Source organism: Bombyx mori, chromosome 1 (assembly GCF_030269925.1).
Source record: "Bombyx mori chromosome 1, ASM3026992v2".
Classification (NCBI taxonomy): domain Eukaryota; kingdom Metazoa; phylum Arthropoda; class Insecta; order Lepidoptera; family Bombycidae; genus Bombyx; species Bombyx mori.
The window spans coordinates 4,225,908-4,237,784 of NC_085107.1; the positions used below are offsets into that span (position 1 = coordinate 4,225,908).

Consider the following 11,877-nt stretch of genomic DNA (forward strand, 5'->3'; position numbering starts at 1 on the left):
TTAGTCCAACTAGTGGTCTAGTTAAATTAACATTTAAACTTAGAACTAAACAGGCTTTTCAAGACACTTTCATCGCCCTTGGAATTAAATTTGTATGTGCCTGTTTTCGATTACCTCTAACATAATATAAAGGGAAAAAGTAAAAAAATATAAAATAATATTTTCGTTTGCCCGAGATATGGTCAAAACATTGATTATGTATATTTCGTCAATTTAATTTATCTAATATGTAGTTTCCAAATTTTGGAATAGGCTACAGTTCGTTATATTGGTCACAGACTAAGTAATAATTTAAAGCTTTATTACAATAAAAATAACTACACAAACAGATAATTTTCCCATTGTCGCTTGTTTTTCTGCTATTACTAGCTGAATTCAATCATTTTCAATTAAAGAACAAACGTAAAAAAAAGTTAATTAAAGTTTATTGAAACACGTAAGTGCGCGGCGATCCGTCCGTATTACCCGCCATAAAGTTTGTTTCGGCAGACGCGAACTTCGAAAGCACCCGTCTGCGATTGAACAGAGTGATGCTGCTAACGCATTCTGTTGAACGGCGGTACAAAACCTAAATTCCTCAGCCAGACTCGTGACTGTACACAAAGTCTAGTGCCTTCAGTCGAAACTAGATGGCATCGGACATTCACACGAGAACGCCCTAAGTCTAGATTCGGACGTTGATTACTAGATGGCATTATCACACTGTATTCAGCGTTTATCGAGCTACAGCAGTACACCAGTGATTTCTGTCATAACGTTAAATCTATATACATAAAAATGAATTGCTGTTCGTTAGTCTCGCTAAAACTCGAGAACGATTGGACCGATTTGGCTAATTTTGTTTTTGAATTAATTTGTGGAAGTCCAGAGAAGGTTTAAAAGGTAGATAAAAATGAAAACGCTCGGAATTAAATAAAAATAACAATTTTGATGTGTCTCCCGTCGGACGGATTCCTTTTGTTTGTTTTAAGTTTATTTTATACCAAAATTTAGGTTTTTTATTTATCGATTGAGTCACTACGAAGTCTGCCGGGTCAGCTAGTGTTAAATATTTATTAAGTACGATAACTGTTAAGTAATTTGTCATTGTAACTGATGAGTTTTTTTTTATGATGTGTTTTTCTTTTAATTATTCTTTAACTTACGATGAAATCTCGGCTTTCAGGGCATCGATCGCCATTGTTAAGTCCCGCGATCTGCACTGGGGTTTGTTGGCCACACGCGACCACAAGGAAATCTCGTTGAGCTCGCTGCGGATGCTGTTAGTTGCGGACGGAGCAAATCCGTGGTCATTGTCATCGTGTGATCAGTTCCTCTCTGTATTCCAAAGCAAGGGTTAGTGTTTATTTATTTTATAAAATGGAAACATTTAAATTATTTATTCATGAATTCGTCGTGACCTAAAGGATAAGGCGTCCGGAGCATTCGTATGTAGCGAGTACCAATTTTTCTAATGAAATCCGTATTTAACAAATGTTCACGATTGACTTCCACGGTGAAGGAGTAACATCGTATAGGAATACCCATCGTGTAGTATAGTTACAACGGCTGCCCCGCCTTTCAAACCGAAACGCATTACTGCTTCACGGCAGAAATAGGCGGGGTGGTGGTATTTACCCGCGCGGACTTACAAGAGGTCCTACCGCCACCAGTAATTACGCAAATTATAATTTTGCGGGTTTGTTTTTTATCCACGATGTTATTCCTTCACCGTGGAAGTCAATTGTGAACATTTGTTGAGTACGTATTTCATTAGACAAATTGGTACCCGCCTGAGATTCGAACACCGGTGCATCGCTCAAAGCGAATGCACCGGAGGTCTTATCCTTTAGGCCACAACGACTACGAAATTATTACTACGACTATTATTATTACTAATCTATATATTAATACGTGAAGCAAAAACTTTGTATCCCTTTTTACGAAAATTGCGCAGACGGAGGAGTATGAAAATTTCCACACTTATAGAGAATATAGAGAAGAAGTGCACAATGCTAATATTTTTTTAAAATAATGCATAAAAGATACATTAAATCAATAAAGAAAACATTACACACACTACCATGTATTTGACACACACACGCATGCATACTATTTGTTTATTTTCAAACTTTTCTTTGCCGTCTGTCAGTTATAGTCTGTGAAATTGAGAATAGATTAAATATTGTTTTCTCTTTACTAATATTTCTCTAAAGTGTAGTTTTGACGAAATCTGTGATTAAAGAAGTATTTAATAGTCTTTGACAATAGAATCATGATAGTGTACAAACTTATAATTTCCATTAGTTATAGTCGAATTCCGACTACCAGGGGACCACTAGTATAAATTAATTAGTATAACGTAATATAAAGTATAGTATAAAGTAATTCGATCGTCTTTATTCTAAATGCTGCCTTTTAGGAGTCCGCGGAGACGCGATATGTCCGTGCGCCTGCAGCAGCGAGTCGATGACGGTGTGCATCCGTCGTGCCGGACGTGGCGGATCCTCGGCCGGGCGAGGAGTACTCTCCATGTCGGGACTCTCGTACGGAGTCGTGAGGGTAGACGCGGAAAACTCCCTCACATCGCTCACATTGCAGGACTGCGGTCAAGTTATGCCCTCGTGTGAGTATTCAGTATTGCGAAACGTTTTGAAATTCGATACGTTTTCCGGAATCAGTTGGTTTTCATTATATTAATTTTGATCCTCATGATATTTATTATTGACGCTTAGAAATCGATAAGTAGCTTTTTATCATTTTTTTATGAAATATCTGTGTACATTTAATATAAATAGAACTATAATTGTTGTCTAACCGGTACCTAATGTTCAAAATAAGTACCCTTAAACTACGAGCGAATTTTTGACGGCTCAGAAATTTGCAGTGAGACAAATAAACACTTTTTTTTTTCAATATATCGGACCTTTCTCTTTTATGTATCTTCTAAATTATTCCATATAATATTTTATCCACAGCGCTTTTCAACTAACGCTGAAATAGTAATTATATTATTTTAATTACTAATTTTTTTTATTACAGGCGTTATCGTCGTCGTGAAAATGGAAGGCCCCGCGTATCTATGCAAAACTGATGAAGTGGGTGAAATCTGTGTACTCTCCGGAGCGACTGGGTCCGGCTACTGGGGCCTGCCGGGTCTGACCAACACCGTATTCCGCGTCAGGCCCTTGGATTCCGACGGGGAACCGATCGGAGAGGAGCACTACGTCAGGAGCGGACTCTTGGGATTTCTGGGACCCGGTGGTAAGTTACGAAAACACTGCGGATTCCCGTCGATTTAATCACATGGCCTATTGGTATACGTAGAAAGCAAGCTCGTGTCGTAAACACCAGTCTCTCCATGGTCTAGTATAAAAAATGTGGTAGATTGTAATAAAAAATTGAAAACCGGAAAAATCGGGAAATACCATCTGGCAACCCACACTGTGTTATACAAATTTTATAATATTACTAAGCTACACTCGCCCGCTTCGCTGAAAATTTAAAAATAACATTATTAATTATTGTCATTATTATTAGGGAGTCCTACACTCATATAAATATTAGCCTATCCATTAAGTACATGTATTTTCTACACGGATACCAAGTTTCAAGTCAATCGGATGCATGGTTCAGTATTTATAACGGAACATCCATAAAAACCACTGTAGATTTATATATTAGTATAGACTTTATGCTGTATCTGTACAAACTTTCTTCCAACTTATCACCACTCTATATATTTCGTTTGCGTATAAGATTTGTTCTTCGAGGGTAGACAAGAGAAGGACATGTTAAATTTCATGCTGAGATCGTGTCTCAATAGCCCGTTGGACGTGAGACTCATGCTGTTGTCTGCCCGTCGCCAGGTCTAGTGTTCGTGTGCGGATCTCGCGACGGTCTCATGACGGTAACCGGCCGCAAGCACAACATGGACGACATCATAGCGACGGTGCTCGCCGTCGAACCGATGAAGTTCATATACCGGGGACGCATAGCTGTGTTCTCGGTGCGGGTGTTGCGAGACGAGCGTATATGTATTGTGGCCGAACAGCGACCGGACTGCGGCGAAGAAGAGGTACGTGCTACATTATTTTTTTATTATTACTAGACGGATGGACGAGCTCACAGCCCATCTGGTGTTAAGTGATTACTGGAGCCCATAGACATTTACGACGTAAATGCGCCACCCACCTTAAGATATAAGTTCTAAGGTCTCAATATAGTTACAACGGCTGCCCCACTCTTCAAACCGAAACGCACCTACCCGCGTGGACTCACAAGAGGTCCTACCACCAATAATTACGCAAATTATAATTTTGCGGGTTTCATTTTTATTACACGATGTTATTCCTTCACCGTGGAAGTCAATCGTGAACAATTATTGAGTACGTATTTCATTAGAAAAATTCGGTACGCTTGTTAACAGATTGCCTACAGATTGCCCCCGAATTTCTCGTTAACAAACTAAACTACGAACGGATTTGATCAAAGATAAATATTGAGGGTAGAGATAAGAAACACTGTCTGGTATGTGTTAGGGGATAAGTTAAAAAAGTTATTGTTGGAAACTTCACCGAAATAGCGCTAGTGTAGAAGTTTTAAACAGTGTGAAGTTGGCAGTTAGTTTATGGCGCTATTTTTAAAATTCTTCCATTTGCTACTGTGGCGCCACCTTAATTGGCTTCCTTTCAGAGGACATCGACAGCGAAAGTCTGTTTAGAAATAAAAGAGCTATGTAGTAAGGTGTGACGTCATCGGTGCATCGTAAACTAATATTTTTGCTTTCTGGGAAACAGCATCCACTCGTAATCCATACCATAATATTACAAATGTAAATGTTTGTTTATCTTGCTTTCGCGTCCAAACGAAGAGACGGATTGACATGTTTTTTTAAGCTTAGATTATTTAGATTAGAAGAGTGACATGAGCTACTATTATCTCGAAAAACCATCTCATTCAGAAAACTATACGAATTATTTTCCATGATTAGAGTCACATAAACCTCGAGTATACATAATTAAACAACTTTTTTTTAAGCCTCAAACTATTTAATTATAGTTTTGGGGTTCCGAATAAAACGTTATTGCAGTCTGGTGTTTTCGTGCGAACATGTAGATACTATTTTCGTACACACTCGGCCCATAGATTTTTAGTCAATATGACATAAGTGAACAACTCTGTTTTTATGTCACATAATTAGAACGCTTTTTTGAGTATTAAATCGACTTTGTTGTGTGCCGCTGACGACAACAACGATCCGCCCGTCTCCCGGCCATCAGGGTGGTCGTGCTGACGTCAGCTTTCTACAAACAAAGTGCAAATTATTTCCAGTCATTCCAGTGGATGTCCCGCGTCCTGCAAGCCGTCGACTCGATACACCAAGTGGGGATATACTGCCTCGCGCTCGTTCAACCGAACTTCCTGCCCAAAACTCCGCTCGGCGGGATCCATTTGAGCGAGTGCAAACGAAGATTCCTCGAGGGCACGCTGCACCCGTCCAACGTGCTGATGTGCCCGCACACGTGCGTCACCAACCTGCCCAAACCAAGGGAGATACATTCAGGTAAACATAGAAAATAAAAATATAGGGAAAATAAAATCACTAATTAATTAATCTATATGGCCCGTGACATAAGGTCTAAGTGTCATTTGATTGATACCAAAGTCTATACAGTCTTTTATACCAAATCGCATGATTGCGAGACAAAACAAATCCGAATGCTGTAATTCCTAAAGTAATTAAACTAATGTCCGAAGTTTTGAAGTCGTCGTGGCCTAAAGGATGGGACGTCGAGTGCATTCGCATCTAGCGATGCACCGGTGTTCGAGTCCCGCAGGCGGGTACCAATTTTTCTAATAAAATACGTACTTAACAATTATTCACGATTTACTTCCACGGTGAAGGAATAACATCATGGGTTAAACATCATAGCCGCAAAATTATACTTTGCGTAATTACTGGTGGTAGGACCTCTTGGTGGTCCGCGCGGGTGGGTGCTACCGCTCCGCTTATTTCAGCCGTGAAGCAGTAATGCGTTTCGGTTTGAAGGGTGGGGCAGCCGTTGTAACTATACTGAGACCTTAGAACTTATATCTCAAGGTGTGTGGCGTATTTACGTTGTAGATGTCTGTGGGCTCCAGTAACCGCTTAACACCAGGTGGGCTGTGAGCTCGTCCACATATAAATACGAATTTTCGTACTAATAATTTTGATTTTGTTCCAATAAATACAGTATATTACTAAGATATTAATATTATAAGGAGTATATTAAAAAAAAAAACGAATAAAAATCAATATTGTACATGACAGATGTAGGTCCGGCATCCGTGATCGTGGGGAACTTGGTACAAGGAAATCGACTCGCGTCGGCGCAGGGCCGCGACATGGGATACACTGACGATTCTGATGCTGCCCGAAAGGTTTGAATGCGCACTCTCTAAAATTATTATTTGATCACCTGAATGTGGCTCTAATTGTTGTACTCTATTCACAGTATCAGTTCATATCTCAAATCCTGAGATGGCGAGCTCAAAGTACATCGGATCACGTGATATTCACACTCCTCAACGCGAAGGGAGCGGTTTCCAAAGTCCTGACCTGCGCTGAACTACACAAAAAAGCCGAAAGGATCGGCAACTTGCTGCTAGAGAAAGGTCGAGTTAATACCGGGGATCACGTCGCTTTGATATTTCCGCCGGGATTGGATCTCATCTGCGCCTTCTACGGGTGCCTCTATGTGGGCGCCGTACCCGTCACCATACGTCCGCCACACCCACAAAACTTACACACCACTTTACCAACGGTCCGAATGATTGTCGACGTCAGTAAGGCCACGCTGGTCCTATCGAACCAATCTGTGATAAAACTCCTGCGTTCGAAGGAGGCTAGCAACGTTCTGGACAGCAAGGCCTGGCCGATGACGCTGGACACAGACGACATGCCGAAGAAGAAGCTCCCTATAATGTATCGCGCTCCCACCGCCGAAATGCTCGCGTACCTGGACTTCAGCGTGTCGACCACTGGCATGCTTGCCGGCATTAAGATGTCCCATGCGGCCGTTACCTCGCTCTGCCGCTCTATGAAAATCGCTTGCGAATTATATCCGTCGCGGCACATAGCTCTCTGTCTGGACCCGTACTGCGGCCTCGGTTTCGCGCTTTGGTGCCTTAGCAGCATTTATTCGGGACACCACTCGATCCTAATCCCACCTTCGGAAGTGGAGGTCAATCCTGCTCTGTGGCTCAGCGCTGTCTCTCAATACAAAGTACGAGATACGTTCTGTTCGTATGGTGTCATGGAGCTCTGCACGAAGGGGCTCGGCAGCTCCGTGAACCAGCTCAAGTCGAAGGGCATCAACCTGGCTTGCGTCCGGACTTGTGTCGTCGTTGCTGAAGAACGTCCTCGAATCAATTTGACGAATTCGTTCTCGAAGTTGTTCTCAGCTCTCGGACTGAGTCCACGAGCCGTCTCCACATCGTTTGGATGTCGCGTTAACATAGCCATATGTCTGCAAGGCGCATCCAGTCCCGAACCCTCGACCGTGTACGTTGACTTAAGAGCTTTGAGGAACGATCGCGTGTCCCTTGTGGAACGCGGCAGCCCACACTCTCTGTGTCTGATGGAGTCAGGAAAACTCTTGCCGGGAGTTAAAGTCATCACAGCTAATCCGGAAACCAAGGGCCAGTGTGGGGACTCGCACTTGGGCGAAATTTGGGTACAGTCACCTCACAACGCCAGCGGGTACTTCACGATATACGGCGACGAGAGCGATTACGCGGACCACTTCAGCGCTCAGCTCGTTACCGGGAACACGGGCGAAGTGTACGCCAGGACCGGGTACCTTGGATTTTTGAGGCGAACGGAAATCAGCTCGGTGAATACGAGCCTGGACGACTCTTCTTCGATGCTACCGCGTGATAGTGACACGGATTCACTAGCCTCGGCCTGCGGGAGCGTCAGCATACTACCAGACTCTCACGACACACACGACGCGGTGTTTGTGGTGGGAGCCCTCGACGAGACCATCATGCTGCGCGGCATGCGCTACCATCCCATCGACATAGAGAACTCGGTAATGAGATGCCACAAGAAAATCGCTGAATGGTTAGTATTACGTCAGTGTTTTTGTTTTAAATTCTGAATTATTCAAATTTGCCTGGCTATTGGAATGTTCGAATAGTGAATGGTTATCGCTCAAATGAAAATAAAGGATAGTAAAATAATAATAAGTAACGTATTACGAAATGTCAATAGGTGTTTGTTGAGAGCCGCTGCAAAGCGTATGACATGGTCGCGTGGTACACAACTATCTGCTCTTACATAAGCGACCTTATTGAACTGCGTGTCAGCGTACCCTGGATCTCAACTAGCTTAGTTCTTAGTTAAGATTGAACGTAGACAGGACGGATAAAATCACGGTCTATTTGATATCAGGCATTTACCAGAACTTCTCTATAACAAGTTAATTGTCACCGTCTATTTTGATAAAACAATCTGAGTTACATTGACATAGTGGCTGTAAATCCTTGGCCACATAACGGCGGTATTGATTCCTATGGCTTGAATAAAGCATAATAGTGATGAGTTGGAACGTTTGCCTACGTTTGCCGCTAGGGGTGCTGTTCCAACTGCACGTAAATTGAGTTAACTTTTACGCTATCGAGAACGTTTAAAAACTCGCACTAAGCACATCATCGTTGTCGAACTAAAATCTGCTATGTGCACTTTTTGAGATGACCTTTTCGTATAGTTCACAGCCCTATCTATCATATAAAAAAACTGTTATGTGTCTATAGCTTTAATATTTATCTATAGCTTCATATAAAATTTTATACGAAAATGTTTTTACTCGTTAATAATAATTCAAAATAGAGTTTTTGCACATAGCAGATTTTGGTTTGACAGCGTCGACATGACGAGTGAGATCACATAACCGAATCTTCTGATTAATAATACATTTTCATCGTTGATTCTCGTTCTTGAATACTGTACATATACATACACAAACTGTAATAATTTCTTACAGCGCCGTGTTCACTTGGACGAACCTGCTCGTGGTGGTGGTCGAGTTGGACGGCAACGACAGCGAGGCACTGAACCTGGTCCCCCTCGTGACCAACACCGTCCTCGAGGAGCACCACCTGATCGTGGGCGTGGTCGTGGTGGTCGACCCCGGGGTCGTGCCGATCAACTCTCGTGGCGAGAAACAGCGCATGCACCTACGCGACGGCTTCCTATCCGATCAGATCGATGCGATATATATCGCTTACAACATGTAAACATACGGTACCTTGTCGGGGCGTTCGATGATACGTAATTACAAACGTGAGCCGCGCGGCAGGCACGCGAGCCTTCATTAAAACGCACGAACAAGGTCAAAAGTATAATATCAACACGGACACTACATTATCGTAATTCATCAATTCCATTGTGTGTTTTATTAGAGTAAACCGAACCCTATTTTTTAATAATTTTTTTCTATTGAACCGAGACTGTAATATTCGTTAGGGTCCTTCGCTAATTCGATTCTGCGAGACGATCGATGCGACTCGCGACAAGACTGATATAAGTCTGATTCCTACAATATGCTTTTAGATCATTCTAATCAATAATTTCTGGGGTTCCATTAACTATTTTCGATCAATAATCTAATTGGTTAATAGTTGAATGGCCACTAGCAATGTCAAAATGTGCTATATGAAAACATTTGCTCCCTAAATTCCATCCCTTAAATATTTCGGTTGTGGCCGAATCTCATGGTATAATATCAAAACGTTCGATTTAGATGATTTAGTCATAGTTGTAAAGGTCGATTCAGACTGATCGAGAAAAACAACATGAAAAGTCAAGATCCATAGAATTTACGCAGCAGAGGAAATTTATCTTCAACTGTGAAGAAATAGGGTTCAATATGACCGTCGTATCAGTTTGGGTTGCCATAGTCTTCGATCAAGGTATATCTTAACGCAATTATATTGTTGTGATTATTATGAATGAAGTAATTTCTCATGCTAGTGCATATTATGTACGATCTATTATAATAGACTTAGTATTAGTGTTGTATTGGTAATTATATATACATATGTGCAATGCATTTAATGTGCTATCTTTTTCTGTTGATTTTTATTCATTTTTTTATTATGATTTTGACAAGAATTTTTGACAGGTTTCGAAACTGCAAGTGCGCTCAATGACAAACGTCAAAAAATCAAATTTAATTTTTAGATATATCTACCCTCAGTTTATATTAGTCTGTCAGATCTCAAGAGCAGGACAGAAGGGAAACGCGCTTGCGTCCTAGAATTTATTTTGTATTTCTTAGTATGAATTTCTCGTGGAACCAGTTTCAATATTATTTCAATAGATGTCGCTCCTACAGTTATATTAATAATTATTGACAATAGCAATTTTCTCCTGTTGTGCATTCAACATAGCATTTAGCGATTAGTCTGTGAGCAGAATTTTCTATAATCGTTTTAAATTAATATCAATCACATATAAACTAGTTCGTATTTGTATCCTCTATTGTGAACAATTTGCACCTTCGACTTTAGAAATATCTAAAAATAAGATTCCATTATTTTTATTCATTTATATTATTTTGTAATTATTTATTGCTAAATTGTACATATATTTTTGTTATTTAATTTTACGTTAAAATGATTTTGGATAATGCTTAAGCTTAATGTTGTTTTGACTACAAAGTCAAGTATATTATAACTTTAAAAGAAGAATATTCCTTTAGTTACGTTTATATAATTTCTATGGTTATAAAGAAATGTAGTCATCTTTGATAAGTATACAAGTAGTGTAAGGTCAATGAACAAACTTTGAGGTCGTTTTAAAAAGGGCATCGGCTATACGATATCTACTGTTCAAAAATATATTCTGTCTTCTTGACATTAAGATTCAATTTTGCTCGTCGGTCAAATAATGCTACCGGGTATCTTTCTCGGGCTTTGTGTCATAAATTATCGAATCGAGGTCCTTTGTAAAACGTCCTTGTTTTCGTATTTGTAATCTTATATTGTAATTGATAGTGTACGTTTTTTTTTTTCTTGAACGTTACGATTAATGGCGTTGGTATTTCGGAGGGAAGGCACGGTCCGCTTTGGGAAGTCAGTTTAGGCTGTGAACACACCGCATGACCGTACGTACTGCCGTATGGAGCGCAAGTGCCACGGAATGTAATAGAAAAACGAGTATACTTGTAATATTATAATATTGATGTATCCATTTCGTATATTAAATTAGTAGAATTTTAATAACCGTCATGAACGTTGTCTTAGCTGAATATTTAATGTTATTTCGGTGTCCACAGTAAATGAAGCTTATACAGAAAGATAAGATCTTGTCACTTACTTCAGTTGGGTTTGATGGTGTTTCATTTTTGTTATTAGAATTTGATAATAAAAGTGCTTGATGGAAGCGAGAATTCAGTCGTTGTGTACTTGGACCGCTGTGCACGCATCACTGCGTCACTGTTTACGCACAAAATTTGAAATAGTCGACTCCACGCCGATTTAATGTATTGAAAACGCCAAACGAAATAATTTGGATTCTATGACAGCTTGTAAAAGAATAATGAATGTATGTGATTCTTTCTGGAAAATAAATAAACAAATAAAAAAAATCATTATTAATCGTGTTTTATTTCAACCCGATGGTTCCCTTCCTTCGCCAAAAGTCCGTTTGGGCTTACGTCAATTAATAAAACAGAAATAGATTATGTTCAAATTAAAAATGCACAGTACAGCACAGTAGTAGTAGTAGTAGTAGCACAATAAACTACCCACACAATTTTTCAAGACGATAACATTTTATCGTTAATTTATGAAACAAACTGGACAAGAATAGTTTGAAAGCGGGATACTGTTAACAAGCTAAAAGTTGTA

At 40.2% G+C, this 11,877-nt stretch overlaps 1 protein-coding gene across 9 annotated transcripts in view; it reads left to right on the forward strand.

The window, feature by feature from the left end:
- Positions 1-11,621, forward strand: part of LOC101744871 (disco-interacting protein 2) — a 147,955-nt gene extending 136,334 nt beyond the window's left edge. For 7 of the 9 annotated variants that reach the window (XM_038013678.2, XM_038013688.2, XM_038013695.2 and 4 more), the window contains 8 exons: positions 1,166-1,335; positions 2,402-2,605; positions 3,022-3,243; positions 3,849-4,057; positions 5,314-5,545; positions 6,293-6,402; positions 6,477-8,086; positions 9,009-11,621. In XM_038013678.2, the coding sequence (XP_037869606.1) occupies positions 1,166-1,335; positions 2,402-2,605; positions 3,022-3,243; positions 3,849-4,057; positions 5,314-5,545; positions 6,293-6,402; positions 6,477-8,086; positions 9,009-9,261 (3,010 nt within the window). In that variant the 3' untranslated portion in view covers positions 9,262-11,621. The remainder of the gene's footprint in view (positions 1-1,165; positions 1,336-2,401; positions 2,606-3,021; positions 3,244-3,848; positions 4,058-5,313; positions 5,546-6,292; positions 6,403-6,476; positions 8,087-9,008) is intronic. The other 2 variants (XM_038013685.2, XM_062677141.1) reach the window with 1 other exon arrangement.
- The last annotated feature ends 256 nt before the right edge of the window (positions 11,622-11,877 follow it).